Here is a 15905-nt window from a genome sequence, read left to right on the forward strand (position 1 = left end):
CCGACATGTCACAGGGACCTCGTCTTCCGCAAGGTTGGCGATGTGTCACAGATGCCCCTGCCTGGCCATTACGCTTCGCACCAGGAAGCCATATACTCCAGCTCCACTGAGAAGAGGCTGTTCTACGCCATGCCGGAATCCGGGTGGGTCGACCCTTGTTCGCCGAACCGAGAATCCGTCTTTGAAGGTGACCGCTTCTCCGACCCCGCTCCCAGCTAAAGCTAATTTTGCTCCAAATCTCCTGGAGACAACAAAAAAGGGGATGATCATTACTAGCCTGCAATCTTTTCGAACTACCTTTGCTTATTGATGAAACTTACGCTTGACGAACGAGGAGGGGGTGTAAAGAGTAAGAGTGAAGAACAAAACACTTGAAATCTTCAAAGTCCAAACAAACAACCAAGAAGGATACATCTCCTTTTGGTTTTTGAGTGAAACCGAGAGTCCAAATAGTACTGTTAAAATCTTATTACGAGTGGTTGGAGATTGCTACATATATTTTTACCAATTTTCTTATCTTTAGAAGGTTTCCGAGATTAGAGACCATGGTAGCACTTAAATCTTAAAACTCGGATGGTAATCTCGACCCTTTTCTTAAAAAAAAATTTACAAGACCGCTAGAGCGAACGAATAAACAAGAACGAGAAACATGAAACAGGGAAAATGACACAAATTAGGATCCTTCCACCCTTGTCGTTCGTGGCTAGGCGATGACGCCACCGTCCTGTAATCCCCTTCTCCACCCCAGCCTCAATAATATTTTTTTGGCTCTTTTTTTTCACCTAATTATTCTTTCAATAGAAAATAGTTATAGTTATATTTTAAACTTTCTAAGTTTGCAATTACCACGTAACGAACAGGAAAATGACACGAGCGATCCATAGATTTTGGCTCGGTATACAATGTCGACCTTAAATTTTAATATGCTCAATGTGGTCTCCGAATTTTTAACTTAATATGCAACGTCATTTCTGAATTTCTAATTTGTTTAATTTGATCCCCGAACTTTTTAGTTCTTGAATTATATAAAAACGTTTGATGACGCCCTTCCATTAATGGGACATTTTCATATTGTTCAGAAACTAGACTGAACATGTACCAAAAGTTTAATGATTATATTAAACAAATTAAAAATTCAAGAAGCATATCAGAATAAATTTTAATGATCGAATTAAATAAATTAAAAGTTAAAGGATGACGTCGTGCGTGGAGCTAAAATTTAATAACTATTCGTCTAATTATCCCGAAGGAATATGGTAATATTTTAAGGACGCAATCGTGCAAGCACAAAATTCTAAAAGACGAGGTGGTGCGGTGTCTCTTTCCCTGTCCAACATTCGCGAGCGCCTTTGACCGCACAGCACCTCCACGCTTGCTTTTCGGTGCGGTGATTCTCTCTGCTTTCTGTGACGTCTCTCTCTCGGACACGATTGGTTCCTGCGATCTTCGCGAAGCTACGAGGTACAGTAGTCGCTATTGCTCGCGGCTCATTTCGCTCTTGCTCTCTTGCTCTGCTTCGTCTCCATCTTGCTTTTCGGGTTGATGGCGTCGTCCCGTGGCTGGTCTCGGTCACTCCCCATTCCAATCTGATGATCTTCCTGTTTCGAGTCGGCAAGTTGGTCGGAATCGATCGTTGCCGGCGCTCGGCTGCTGTCCATTTGCGATTACAGAGACCCCTCCCGGCTGAAGTGTCGAATTCTTCTGTTAACGTAGTTCGTCGTCGGTTGATTTGCGGCATTGGAGAGCTTCTAGGGTTTCGTGGCGTTCGCAGCTAGGGGGATTGCTTGCTGTGAAGGTTTTAGTTGGTTGTTCTTGGCGTCATTTGACTCGGTTCCATGTTCTATGAGCTCAAGCTTTTGAAAGTTTCTAACTTTTGTTCGAAAGTGCTTTTTTTTTTTGTGTGTGATGAGTTTCTCCCTTCTCGAACCCAAGGAAACTCGCCTCGACCACGGGGAAGTAAATTGAGGGTCAATAGGATTGTGGAACAAGTAAATTTGTCCGTAACTTTTGTGAGTTTGGAGGTGTCTCTTTTCTTGTGGCCGCTTTTTTTGTAGTGAAAAACTCTAGCTTTACTTTGACTCATTGTGGGAATAGTCAGATCGAAAGAGTGAAGACTCCGGATTCGCGTGGCAGCTGATCATCGCTCTTAAGTTCTGACTGTTGGTTACTCTCTATTCAGGTGGGCATTAAGAGGATGTGGCATCTGGAGGAAGAAGTTTGATGGTTATGGGAGTTCCTTCCTTCGCTAGCTGGGAATGAGAGCTTGCTGTATTCACAGAATCGCCGAGGTAGCGGTACCCTCGTGGCATGCTGGTAGATTGCGTTGGCTTAATTTCATTGTTACCTCTGCAGAGAGAACGGTTATTATCCATGGAAGGCGGGCGAGGGCCAATCTTCGCGCCCATTATTGCTGAGCCCGGCTCTTCTCAATATAGTGCACGGTTTAGTGCGGAGGGGTATGGAAGCCGTGCTTCTAATATATCTAGTGCGAAGAAGAGAGGTCATGGAAGTCGCTCTTGGATAAAGATTGATCAGGAAGGAAACTCTAAAGTTTTGGAGCTAGACAAAGCTACCATAATGAGACATTGCTCTCTGCCAGCAAGAGATCTACGGCTTTTAGATCCTTTGTTCATTTATCCTTCTACAATTTTAGGGAGAGGGAAAGCCATTGTGGTCAGTCTTGAACAGATAAGGTGTATAATCACAGCCGATGAGGTTTTCCTGATGAATTCCTTGGATGGATGTGTTCTTCGGTACGAGTCAGAATTGCGCAGGAGTCTGCAGACAAACAAAGATCAAACTGGTAAGGAATCTCCTGGATCAAAATGCATCCCAGCTTGTACTTCATACTTCCCCATGAAAATTATTGTTTAGATTGATCAATATTTTCTCTTTAAAAGATAATGCCACTTGAAATTGCTTACATTTGCCTACTTAATTCAGATGACCTACCTTTCGAATTTAGGGCACTGGAGCTAGCTTTGGAACTCACATGCACGTCGCTTGATGCTCAGGTATGCAGTAACTTCTGCAGTGATTGATGATATGAGATGAATCAGAGAGTGTCTTCTTTTTCTTTAATGTGTTGAGCCTGTTAATTGTGTGGTTAGAAGTATGTATATGTGGACCTTTCCTGGGCAATTGTTTATAACGGAAGACTTACAACCCCAGAAAAAATTGGACCCAGAAAGAACAGTGATCGTGGAGATTTTTGTCAAATTCTCTGACCTGATATTGTTAATCTAACATGACCAAGGAACACTCAAACTAAAGTGACTTTGATAGATTAATGCAGTTGCCATTCTTTATTTTAAATCATCCTATCATTTTTAACATATGATATGAGAAGCTTCTATATTTGACAGGTGAAGGACTTGGAGATGGAAATTTATCCAGTTTTGGATGAGTTAATAACATCTGTAAGTACTCTTAACCTAGAACAGGTCCGTAGATTCAAGGGTCATCTACTTGCTTTGACTCAGCGAGTTCAGAAGGTAATTTGATAATTCTAATCACCTTCAGATAATTATGGCTGTGTTACTCTTCTTCACAAAGATTTTTGCAATTCCAGGTCCGAGATGAGATTGAACATCTCATGGATGATGATGGCGACATGGCCGAGATGTATCTCACTGAGAAGAAACAAAGTTCTGAGGCATATTCCATAAGCGATCAGTACATCCAAACTGATGATTCAGGTGTGGCTAGGTTGGGTTCTAAATCAGCACCTGTTTCACCTGTAGCGTCACTCAGTGGGGGACACAAACTGCAAAGGGCTTTTAGCAGCATCATAAGTTCAAGCAAGCATGGAAGCTTTCTGAGTTCATCTAGTGGTGGTGAAAACATTGATCAGCTGGAAATGTTGCTTGAAGCATACTTTGTCGTCATTGACAACACTCTCAGCAAACTGTTATCGGTATGTGTTCCAATGAATATGTCTTTGAACAACTTAGCCTCCTCTCCTAGTTACACATCCTTTACGATCATATTTCATCATTTCTATGATTTTCCAGGCATTGTAATTGTTAGAGTAATTAAATATAAAGCCATGCCTTCAACTAACGGCTTAAGCTTTTAGAATAGTTGGCAGTAGTCCCACAAAATCTCACAGTAATTAAATTTGCCAAAGAATGACTATTATGTTATTGATTTGCAGAAATTAAGTGGAAATTTGGCTGCTCTTAGGCCTAAAAAAGTCTTCAATTTTATTTGTAGATAGCTGTACTTTCTTGAGTCAACATGCTTCCTAGAGATGATCAACAACGAACATCTTACTTTCTTGACTGGTGTTGCTGAGACTGTTCGCTCTTTTATTTGGCAATGCAGCTTAAGGAGTATATCGATGACACTGAAGATATGATCAATATCAAACTGGTGAGCAGTATTGAATTTGTAATGATGTCTTCATTTATTATCTTGATCTCATTGTTTGACAACTAATGCTTCATGAGCTTTTTCTCTTTCATTTTACTTGGGACCAGGGCAACATTCAGAACCATTTAATACAATTTGAGTTGCTGCTAACAGCGGCCACATTTGTTGCTACGATTTTTGCGGTTGTGGCGGGAATCTTTGGGATGAACTTTGCAGCTACAATTTTTGACTATCCATCTGTTTTCAATTGGGTTCTCCTCGTAACTGGTATATTTTGTGCTGGCTTATACTTCTCTTTTTTGTTTTATTTTAGGTATAAGAAAGTTTTCCCCTTGTAAAGTTTCCAGCGAAGCTTGTTGCAATGCGAATGTATTCTGATTCTTATTTTGAGCTGTGTATCGAGGTAAGGCCTTATTATTGAATGATGACACAGGCTAGAAAGAAAAGATGACTGTCCTAATTCATGGATGATCAATTGTCAATAATAACGGGAAGAAGAAATATATCACAAGTTAACCGTTGTTGAGTGATATCAATTTCTCGATAGAATAGGTCCTCTGATCCACATATGCCATTGACATTCGACTTTCATTACAGATATTGTCACTACCCTAGTCTAGAGTTGAGCAATATGTGAGGACATTTATCTTCGTTTCACTTTGGGTATTTGCACTATCAAGAAAGTGCGATTCTGGTTATATCCTCAATACCCTACCTTGCAAGTACCGGAAGCTTGTTTAAGGAACTATGTCTTACATGTCTCTGCACTCATCTAACTTGATCCCCAGCTCCTTGGTGTCCATTCCATACTGGTTTTATCATTTTCATGAAGCAGAGTATCTGAATATCTTCCTTCGTCGGCCTTATTTGTGCTTAAATTATCCCTCCAGTTGATTTGGTCGTCTTCCTGAAGAGAATGCGATTCCATCTCTTTATGCTCAATTCTGTATCTACTTTCTGTTTGATCTGCTCCATCTAATTCACTTATCCCAATAATCTCTTCTCGGGCCTCCTTATATGCACCCAGAGATGCCCCCACCAAATCTGCAACCAAGGGTCTGTCTGTCTCGCAAGTTTCATCGGGTAAGGTCGGGTTCTATTGGTCAGATGATGTTGATGCAATAGCACCAATTGAATCTCTTTGACGGTTTTCATTCTCGAGTAGTAGGAATCGCAACTTCTTCTGGCTAGCTTCGAGGGCTGCCTCAAGTTCAGCAATGCGTTCCTCAAGCCTTGACTCGATTAATTCATGAAGACGAAAACTCAGCTCTTGAGGTGATACTGCATAATTTGGTGAACAAGCTCGACCGTCTGAACTCTCACGGACATCGTGGTCGGATTTTGATGTACCTTCTAGCTGGGAATCGACTTCTTCTGGTCTTAGATCTCCCTGAGCGAGTACAGAATCGTATGAACAAATTATCCCAAGTAAATGTAATTCATCTATATCACATGTCACAGGTTGAAATTACTGGATGAAAGTGAAGTTCCTGTGCTGAAACTACGATCCCGCTCAAGGTGGCAGCCACATGCAAGCCAGCCATTTTTTCATATGCTCATTTAAATGTAATCAGACCCCTGACTCTATTGATACTGGATCTCGCCCGAATAATAATGCGCAAGTATCGGTCTAAACGATCGAAATTTCCTCTAGTCTTGATCAAATTGTTATTGTGCCAATGCTAAAATATTTAGAGGCGATCAAGCGCAGCGATGTTTGTTTTCATGTGCATATGTGTCAATAGGAGTTCCAAATGTAACAGCCAATTACGATTTAACGTAGGTAACCAAGGTACTCTATAAAGGTTAGTCAAGACTTGGGCCAAATGTCATGCAGCTCAACTGTAGATTCAGACTTACCTCAACGAAATCTGACGTGTTCTTCACGCTAGTCAGCTTCATGTTCAGCTCCAACCTCTCTAGTTCAGCTTCAAGCTCTGCCTCGATTTCTCTCATGGCATCAGACTTCTCCGCTGCACCGTCATTCGGCTCTCTCGTAAGACTCTTTGAGGAATTATCCATTTCATAGACAGGGGAAGATGCGGTCGTTGTCCCATTGAGAAAAGGGTGAGCACCGTCTTCGGGGATTCTTGGACCATCAGTGTCGATCTCCTTCACAGTTAACAGGTCCTTCATTTCAAGCTCCTCATGCAGATCCTGAACTAGGCTTTGTGCTTGCCTCAACCTCTCATCTAACAGATCCACTTCCCTCTTGTTTGCCACTACACTGGTCGTCACGCCAATTGTTAAGCCGACAAAGAAAAGCAGCATTCGATTGTACAACCCTGAGGAGGACACAAACCGCAAAGATAAACATGATAGTCGTATAAGAATTAGTGGAGATACAAATAAAGGTCTCAGAAAAATGGGACACACACACAAGCCTGTTCATCATTATAGTATGTTTCAACTTTGACGTTGCTCCTCCCATTTACTTGGTCAATTGCTCTATTTCTGCACCCCAACAGTTGCATCCTGAGGCTGGGCACTTGAGACTTCTCACTTTTAGCCATTATGTAGCATTTGAACTCAATTCTTCTAGTTAGATCAACAAGTCGGCTAATATTGACTTTCTGTTTTGTGTGACCAACGTTGTTTAAGGTTATAATAGAATCGCTTCGATCATGTTGATTCATTTTCTTGATTTTCTGCAAAAATTTACAGAAAAGAGAGATTCAAGTCTGTACAAGTGAAATCAAGGTGGTTTTGATTAAAGACTCGGATTGACGGAACTTCTATCATTCTATCGCAGCAAATATCCCAGCTTAAGTCCAAAGATTCTTCATAATTTTTGTGTAGTTAATGAGAATATGGAGAAAAAGAACAGACCTTGTGATTGCAATGAACCGGCAAATGCGCTTGCGCTAGAAATGATTGACCTTGTAGAATTTCTCTTACCTGTACTTAGCTTCTGTCTTCTTGACGACTCTCGGGATTCAATCTCGGGAAGCTCCAAATGTCTTAAAAGTGTCTCTTCCTGATCCAATTCGCTTTCTTCTCGATGCATCTTTCTCCCATTTTTGCTCTCGACATGGAAACCGCTGCTGGTCCTGCTTATGATTATTCGGCTCCCATCAGTAACCAGCAGAGGCCTCACTGCAGATTTAGAGGGCGACATGAGTGTGTCATGCTCACTCCTCTTGGTTCTAACATATTCGCTATACAACTGAGTATCAATATCGATGAAATTCCCAAGTGAATCGACAGGCTTGAGTGCTATTTCATCAGACACAGAAATCCTAAATTGCCTGCTCCCACTGAATCTACTGCTTTTATTAGCTCTTGAACCCTGAAAAGACTCGTCACCAGACTCTCTATGTCCTTGGACAACCACTCCGAATTCATGGGGACTCTCACATTCAAGTAAGCTTGGCTGGTAACTAACCAGCGAAAGTACGTCATGATTAGGATGGCTACCCAAACTTGCAGGCCTCTTTCTCTCTTCATGATTGCCGTTAGAATGGTCAAATTCCCAAAAATTGTCCCCAAAAGCATCGTGGTCACCTACTTGTGCAAGAACCAATCTGTGCAAAGGAGACTCCCTGATTTGCTGTAGAAAGCTCTTCAATTTGGCTTGTCTGAACTTAAAGTCATTACCAAAGGGCTCAGACGAAGACTCTTCCCTGCACCGAGACGAAATGTGGCGCCAATGCTTCGCGGCATAACTGGCGCCAGCAGCTGCTGCCACAACCCATAAATCCATACTCTCTGTTCAGGAACAAAAAACTCAATCAAATCACAGGCAAAGAGAAGATTTAGAACATGATTAATATATGTCTTCAACTTTTCTTTTCCACGTTCACATGCCCAACTTCTCTACTAAAGAAAACGCGCTTGCTCGCTCGCGTACAGGGTAATTCAATCACACAAATAGGTGGGAAAAACTGAAGACGGCACAATTACCTCATTTAAAATCAAGAAAATGAAGGGTTCAAGTCGAAACCGATGGGTTGTCCAAAGACTGAAATTGAAGGTGATACAGCTGAGAAGACGCCACCGTTGGTAAGAGAGTGAAATCTTAGGAGTCAGAAACAGGAAGGAAACCCCATTAAAGCAAGAAAGGACTGAACCAAATTCGTTATGGGAACGTAGAGTTCTAATTTTCTTTGCAATCTGTGTGAAGGCATTTGGAAAGTGAATCCATGAGAATTCATGTGATGACATATTACATGGCAGGACATTCCAGGCCACCAGAACCGTTCGGTCCAGCAGCAACCAGACAAGAATGAAACTACATGGTTCAGAAAAGGTAAGCGACGATATTTCTCGTGGAGCGTAAGTTCCATTCTCTCCGTTGTCTTCTAGCATCCATGCAAGGGATTTCTTGTAAGTTTATTTTTGGCTACATGTTGAATCCGGAAGGTGTTGTGTTGGAAGAGTCAAAATTCTTACTTATCGTGGAAACCGCCAGTTTGACAGACGAATCATTGCAATAATAGCATGAACAAGGTTACCATTTCAATAGAGAACTTCAATGCTCTGAGTAAAATTCCCTTTTGATATGACAAATAATTAATATCGTGGTATAACTTAATGAGATATAGCGGTTATTTGAGATATTAGAAGTGTACTATCGAGGTAGCTATTAAATTTCCGATGCAGAAATTTTCCGTCAGTTACTGATCGTATGTATGGGCAAACATTGGTGCGTCTAGCATACCGATGATGCTAACGATATGCTTGCCACGCTCAATTGTACACAACGGCAATCACATCAAGAAGAAAATATACAATGTGTGGCAAGTCGAGCTCGTTTGATTCCCCATTTTTTGTTGATTTAGTTGGATGAATTTCCCGTGTCTTACGCGATGTATGATACCATTGCCCTCTTTACATATGCTGGAGTATGTCTTTCCTTTAACTAAAAGTTACACGACCCTTTTGTCTTGCCACTGAAATTTAATTGACACTTTCGCCTTTCACGGATATAATGGATTCCGTTAAGGCCCGCTGATCTCATTGATTGGTCTTGATAGCAGTTGACAGGGGCGCGTTACTTCCTTAACATGTCCATACGATCTGTCGGAAATAAGTTGTTCTCGATATGGAAAGATAAATACGTAAATCCCCCGAATAAGCATCATCTGCTTCTGCTGCTAGTTCATTTTCTTAAATTTAATCGCAAGCCCTCCAACACAAGAAAAATGTGATTCATGATGTCACATGACATGAAAACCGGCGAACCTTCACGTACTTTGCACACTCAAAACTCCAGAGGTTATGCGAATTGGGAATTCACATTAATTCCTGAACAGAGAATCTCACAGCACATTCCAAAACCATAGGATCTAGTAACCAGAAATATTCGCCGTGATCTGGTCGACTGTGAAACCTTGTCAGCTTCAAGAAAAGTTAAACAAGGCATTCAGCAAATCACCAAGTCTCCTCCATGCGCATTGAACATTCAGAATAGAGGCAGTGAAATGGAGAGCAGAATCCACCAGAGGATCAATCCTACCATAACAAATGAAATAAATTATGAGAAGACCTGGCAACGGGAATGCGTTACAGGAGATAACGCAGCAGCATACCAACAACGGCTACATATTTCCTTCATTAGGCGGGACTGGAGTAATCGGCAGCATTAGGATAAAAATATAATAATGATAATTAAATGGCTTGAAGTCTCTACTTCAGACATAGTATACACAACTTAGGAGTCCAGTATAGGCCCTGTCCGAATTGTTATATATGATTTCTTGTCTATTAGATATTAGCCAAGAATTTATCTGTCGCCACATTATGCAATTGCATTGTCGCCCAAGGGAACGTGACTCGGAGTGTTCATTTTCTTGTTGTATGAATTTGTGAAGCAATTTCAGAAGGAATTTTAATTTTACAATATGACGTGTCCTTCCTTGCGACCATCCCAATCTCATATAAACCTGACTCTAAATCTATTAAGTTAAAACAATTGGAGTACTATAGTGGAAAGCTTAATAATTCCCCTAAGTGAATTTTAAACACTTTTAGTCTTGCAAGCAAGCTGAACTTTGTAGCAGGAGGAAGGGGGAGAAAAAGGAGAGGGGGAAAAAGTCATCGGTGGGAAAGTAGAGAGCTGAGGGGGAAAAAGAAGAAAGGTTAGGCTACTTCAGTACCTGATATGATGATCCTGGCTTGACTCTTGGGTCCCCATGTCCCACTCCAAGCATATCCTGATCACATTAAACACGTATCAGTATCAAGCCAAACAGCCCAAAGATTGAAACATTCTAATACATCAGAGGAAAGGAGAAACAGTAATGACACAGCAAAAAGGTAGTTTCAAGGCAAATGGCACAAAGCTATCAATTGTGCCACCTTTTCATGATACGAATTCCTATATGTGCCACATCAGAGCAAGATTCACACACCACCATTACACTCTTCTCAGGTTTTCGTATGGGTACAAACCTCGGCCAAAACAGTTATTCGTGGTATTCACACCGTTATGGCAGAGGCAAGCAAACGACTCGGCCACGCCAGAGAAACCACAAAATCCCCCACTTGCTTCGCAGTCCGTGCACGCATCCATAGAGTAAGAATCATTATACTGCACAGAAATCCCGAACCTCCATTTTGAGGGATCTCCACGATCATCTCCAAACCCGTATATCGCGCTGTAAGACGAGCACTGGAGCTTTGGAAGATCCAAAGCATAACTTGAACCGAACCCGGTCGGTGATTGGTAAACACAGCAGGTGGACACTGGCGCATTCTGCTGTAGTCCAATGCCGGTCACTCCCTTGCAAGAATACAGACCCCTACAAACGCGAGAGTTCGAGCCGGTGTCGCACAGGTCCTCATATGGATCGAACACGGGAGAGTTCGTGGAGCACCCGAGCAGCACAAAGATGTTGTTATCCATAACGCTGAACGGGCTGGCTCGATCCAGGCTGAAGCTGCCGGAGTTCTGCATCGATTCGCAAGTCGACATAAGAGGGTCAGTGATGATCATTGTCCTGGTGGAGTAGTCGATCGAGGCTACATCGTAAATCCCACTTCCCGTAGAGAACTCGAGCTTGCCGGTGGAGCTGCATCTAACGTTTCTAGCAAAGTCCGGGTGGCCACAACCGAAACTGGTGCCAAATGGGTACTTCACGGGGATGGCGCCACATGTGTTGTGACAGGTGAAGTTCATTGGAACGGCAGGGATGGAGGCAAACGTAGTTGGAAGAAACGGAAACAAAACCAAGAGATACATGAAGAGCCATATCACTGGAGGAGCTGACATCAGAGAAAAATGTGGGGAGTTTGAATGTGAAATGGGTTTAAGCAGGGCAGCAGATGGCTTACGAGAGGGTTCTGGTTTAACAGGATGGAGGAGGTTTACGTTTGAAATGGAAGCAGAAGGTGGTTGATTCGTCCTTTTCGGTGGAGGAATCACATTTCAAAATCCTCCATGTTTCCTGCATAAAAAGCAGAGCCTGCTTTGATAAGTGGGCACTAGCTAAAAGCATCACACGCTTTCTGTCAAGAACTTTGTGCAGAATGGCGACGGAAGTCAGCAGAAAATGTTCTAGCTGTATAACATCCAGGCTGTCCTCAAATATAGAGCATGCAGCATATAATTATGGACGGTACTTAAATACAATAGAGACCATAAAAAAATGTTTATGCAGCAATGTTTTGTCAGGTTACAGTTTCACACACAAGTCTACCCATATACTTAAACGGATTTCACGTTATCCATGCCAAAATCTAGCCTTCTTCGCAGCTACTGAACTTCACCAGATCTCATCTAATAACAGGAACATAACAACAAATTGGAAGCGTATCAAAGGGAAGATTGGCACTTGCAAGTTTTCATGTTAAAAGCTGAGTTTTGTACAGAAGAGAATCATTAAGGGTCCGTTTGGCAACGTGTCAAATAGTGAAAATTTCTGTTCTTTTGTTCTCAAAATCAGTTTGAAAATAGAAATCCGTTTGTTAAAATTTTTGTGTCCGGGCACAATTTTGCAAAAAATTAATCCCAGAATTAGTTTTGAAATAGAATCAAAAAGCAAAAAAAAGTAACTTTTTGATTCTGGAACAATTTTTCCATTTTTTATTCTTCTTCATTTTTTTTTTTGGTTTGTTGTTGTTCTTCGGCCCGCCGCCTGCCACCCGTCGGCCACCGGCGACCGGCCTCAGGTCAGGGCCGGTGAGGGCGGCTCGCTGCTGTGACGGCGAGGCCGCGACGACGAGGTCAGCCTCGCCCAGCTAAGACGAGGTCGACCTCGCCGTCGTGACCGGCAAGGGCGGCTGTGAGGGCGGTGGCGAGGGCCACGACGCCCTCGCAGGCAACGGCCATGACGCCCTCGCCGGCGACCGGCCTTGGCCAAGAGAAAGGAAAAAAAGAAAAAAAGAAAAAATAAAAAAATTCAAAATATTATTAATAAAATGAAATTTTGTGTAGTTACCAAACGCATTTCTGTTCTTTTTCTATTATAAGAATATAAATTTTGAACAGTTACCAAATGCCTTCAAATGCTTAGAAATTATTTCCGGGCACAGAATAAAAAAGAATCATTTCAATCTATTCCCGGATATAAAATGATTACTATGCACAGCCTAAGTGAATCAGAAGGTAGTTGTCCACAATGCCGTGCTTCTACGCACAGTAAAGTTGTCGTGCACACGGTAGAAAGTTGGATAGGAGTGATTCAATCTCGGTCGTTGGATTAACAGTAGGCTCAAAAATTATTTTTATCTGCCGTAAAATCAGGCACGATCGAGTTGTACACTTGCCCACAGCATTGTAGGGAGTCACGAAAGAATCAACATGTTTTCTTAAACATCAGATAGTACGAAAAAATATATAAAGTTCCCCATCTGTAACGAGAACAATTTTGCTCTCCAAGAAATATCTGAATAAAAATTCCAACCACAAGATGGAACTGCAAAGGTCCACATCCGGGCCATATTATGTTGCTTATCCATCGTCCTTTTCATATTGGACATGATGGACGAGGAGACGAATTAATAAGCCTTGTCAGGTTTCATTACAGATCTCTTCCCAACTTGAAATCTCCTCCTCTGTTCAATTTAAACCCTTAAACAGGGCAAACACAGGATTTCCCTCCGGTGCCAGCAAGAAGCAAACGAGCTCTCATCTGTCACCAAAAGAGCTGACTGCTGACAAGGCCTTTGAGAATATTTGAATGAGCATTAATCATATGTTCTTGGATCTTTTCCATCTTATAGCATCACCTGATTTCATCAATTATCAGTTACAATGCAATGAGCACCGCTGAAATGCTCCTCCTTCTCACAATTTTTAAGACCTGCCATATCTTTTAGATGTGAAGGTGAGGCAAGGATCATCTGCAGGCAGGAATCGTCTGCAACTTCCATTACTTTTACCAATTCCACTTTCTTCGAGTTTCACATCATAATCATCAGCCGCATGAAACCATCAAAGTTTGTGAGTGAATAATGAGTCGACAAAAAAACAACAATCTCAAGCATTTAGACCTGCCCAGTTCTTGAAAGCAATCAGTGCCTCCATTTTTCTGTGGTTTCTCTTTCTTAATTTATTCACTTTGAGCTTCTTATGGTTCTCCATGAAAGCTTGCTTGTACCTCCACTTGTCCACAAAAATTTTCATCTCCTGAGATTTTTCCACAACTTGCATGACCGCATCAAAGAAACCCCCTTTAACCAGAGCATAAAGGAATGCATCAACCAAACTGTGATCAAATTTAATCCCTTTCTCTATGTCAGCTGAAACAAACTTTCTTCTAATCTCATTCCACAGAAGCAAGACACTAAAGTATTTCTCTGCCGTTACATACCCATTAATCAGGGATAAATATGTTTGAGCATTCGGTTCATACTGCAAAAACACCATTCTTCTGAAAGTTCTCCTAGCATCTTCCAATCTTCCAGCTTTACAAAAGGCGTGAATTATAGAATTCCAGTCGTGGGTACCCACTTCAATCCGAGGATCCTCAACAACCTCATCTAAGAAGGCCGCCATCAACTCTGGCCGGTGATTTTCCATTAAGCCCGTCATTATAGTCAAGTAACTCCCTTTCAACTCTCTTATTCTTGCATCTCTCATATCTCTGAACAGTGAAAAAGCCGACTGAAAATCTTGGCTGGACATAGATGCTTCTATCAGGGCATCATAGGTCCCCATATCCAATTGAAGCCCTGAACTGCTAATGTCCATGACCAACTGAGTAGCCTCAGCTGTTCTATGCTCTTTGCAGTAAGACCTGAGGATTGGCACATAGACCCCGAGCCCTACAGAACCACCTTGAATGTTCATTTCATCAAGAATACTGTGTGCCTTATCTGACAGCCCAAGATTAATGCAAGCATTAACTATGCCATACCCAACTGAACGGTCGGCCTCGGTTTCAGCAGCCTCCAACTTTTGAGCTTCGACGATCAAACGTGCTAATTCTTTACCACTACCATTCTTGAGAAAACCTTTAACTATTTCAGAGAAAGTTTCCTCACCAAATTTTGCATCTTCCCCACTGCTCTCTCCCAGACTCCGCATTACAGTTCCCACAACAGATTCAAAGTTACCCACTTGAACATACCCGCTAATCAGATTACTGTAAAACACCCTTTTATTCAAAAGACCAAACCCACCCATCAAATTCTCCAACTCTGATATCTTTCCTTCAAGCCCCTTGAGGGCATACAAGTAAGCCAGAAACCCAAAGCTCGACTCATCTGGCCTAACACCCAAAACCGACATAGTCTCCACCACCTTTTCCGCATCAGCCACAGACTCGAGGTGCCGGCAGCACCCCTCCAATGCCGCATTACAAGCGGCCAAGTTGGGCCTCATAAAATCCAGCTTCTCATCCAAAGCAACCCTATAACTCTCCTCGAAAACCCGCAAAAACCCAACAAACTGACCATTCTCCCTACAAATCTCAACAAGCAGGTTGCCCCACAGCTCAAAGGGCATGAAGTACCTGTTCTTGAACATGCTCTTGACCAGAGCAAAGGCCGGGGCCGCCGCCCCGGCCCGTCTCATGGACTCCAGCAGCGCCGAGACGGTCCCGAACTCGACCAAGCCAGGATCTTTCTCGATGAAGTAGACGGCGGAGGCGAAAGCCCTCTTGAGGTTGTGGGCGTCGCAGAAAGAGGACAAGTGGGCGACGAGGGAGTTGGCGAGGGGCTTGCTGGGGAAGGAAGAGTGGGAGGTGAGGGCCTTGAAGGACTTCCAGGCGTCGTCGGTGTCGTGGGCGAGGATGGACTTGTGGAGGGCGGACTCAAGGGCGGTTTTCAGCTCCTGGGTCAGGGTCTGCGGCGGCGGCGGCGGAGGAGGAGGAGGAGAGGGAGGGGCGTTCTTGCGGCGGGAGAACAAGGAAGGTTGGAGGAAGGAATAGAGGGATGATGGGGTCTCGGCTTCGGGTGAGGAGGAGAAGGAGAAGATGAGCCTGCGTCGTGGGAGCTGCAGATTCAGAGCTCTTCTCCACATCTTCTGTTCATGGAGAACAGAGCCTGCTCTGCTCTGCTTCTTATGGTTTTCTTGTGCCTTCTCTCTCTCTCTCTCTCTCTCTAGTTGCAGAAAAATGGCTAAGTACAGGATTGGGAATGAGGAA

General features: G+C 42.8%; 4 protein-coding genes across 13 annotated transcripts; 1 reads left to right on the forward strand and 3 right to left on the reverse strand.

Annotated features, from left to right (window-relative positions):
* Positions 1 to 1306: 1306 nt before the first annotated feature.
* On the forward strand, positions 1307 to 6100 carry LOC115671751 (magnesium transporter MRS2-5). Of its 9 annotated transcripts, none has more exons than XM_056309856.1 (8): positions 1307 to 1461; positions 2095 to 2232; positions 2357 to 2803; positions 2944 to 3014; positions 3366 to 3494; positions 3572 to 3916; positions 4327 to 4374; positions 4482 to 6100. In XM_056309856.1, exons 3-8 carry the CDS (start codon positions 2371 to 2373, stop codon positions 4710 to 4712), a joined length of 1257 nt encoding a protein of 418 aa, XP_056165831.1. In that variant the 5' UTR covers positions 1307 to 1461; positions 2095 to 2232; positions 2357 to 2370; the 3' UTR covers positions 4713 to 6100. The 9 variants fall into 9 exon arrangements, with proteins under 9 accessions (XP_056165831.1, XP_056165830.1, XP_056165827.1 ...); XM_056309855.1 differs by having other exon boundaries at positions 2180 to 2232; XM_056309857.1 differs by lacking the exon at positions 1307 to 1461 and adding an exon at positions 1487 to 1795 and having other exon boundaries at positions 2180 to 2232.
* On the reverse strand, positions 4894 to 8559 carry LOC115671750 (uncharacterized). 2 transcript variants are annotated; one of them, XM_056309851.1, is made up of 4 exons: positions 8278 to 8559; positions 7273 to 8082; positions 6235 to 6659; positions 4894 to 5764 (listed from the first exon to the last, which is right to left on the reverse strand). In XM_056309851.1, the coding sequence occupies exons 2-4, from the start codon at positions 8075 to 8077 to the stop codon at positions 5471 to 5473; spliced, it is 1524 nt and encodes a 507-aa protein (XP_056165826.1). In that variant the 5' UTR covers positions 8078 to 8082; positions 8278 to 8559; the 3' UTR covers positions 4894 to 5470. The 2 variants fall into 2 exon arrangements, with proteins under 2 accessions (XP_056165826.1, XP_030449243.1); XM_030593383.2 differs by having other exon boundaries at positions 7204 to 8082.
* A 919-nt stretch (positions 8560 to 9478) lies between these two features.
* LOC115671954 (wall-associated receptor kinase 5-like) lies at positions 9479 to 11873 on the reverse strand. Its single transcript, XM_030593668.2, has 3 exons — positions 10768 to 11873; positions 10473 to 10529; positions 9479 to 9828 (listed from the first exon to the last, which is right to left on the reverse strand). The coding sequence occupies exons 1-3, from the start codon at positions 11585 to 11587 to the stop codon at positions 9779 to 9781; spliced, it is 927 nt and encodes a 308-aa protein (XP_030449528.1). The 5' UTR covers positions 11588 to 11873; the 3' UTR covers positions 9479 to 9778.
* A 1218-nt stretch (positions 11874 to 13091) lies between these two features.
* Positions 13092 to 15868, reverse strand: LOC115671953 (pentatricopeptide repeat-containing protein At1g69290). Its single transcript, XM_030593667.2, has one exon. It carries the CDS (start codon positions 15779 to 15781, stop codon positions 13796 to 13798), a length of 1986 nt encoding a protein of 661 aa, XP_030449527.1. The 5' UTR covers positions 15782 to 15868; the 3' UTR covers positions 13092 to 13795.
* Positions 15869 to 15905: the final 37 nt, after the last annotated feature.

Source organism: Syzygium oleosum, unplaced genomic scaffold (genome assembly GCF_021117445.2).
Source record: "Syzygium oleosum isolate NSW1041296 unplaced genomic scaffold, Sole_v2.1 Sole_v2.03, whole genome shotgun sequence".
Lineage (NCBI taxonomy): Eukaryota > Viridiplantae > Streptophyta > Magnoliopsida > Myrtales > Myrtaceae > Syzygium > Syzygium oleosum.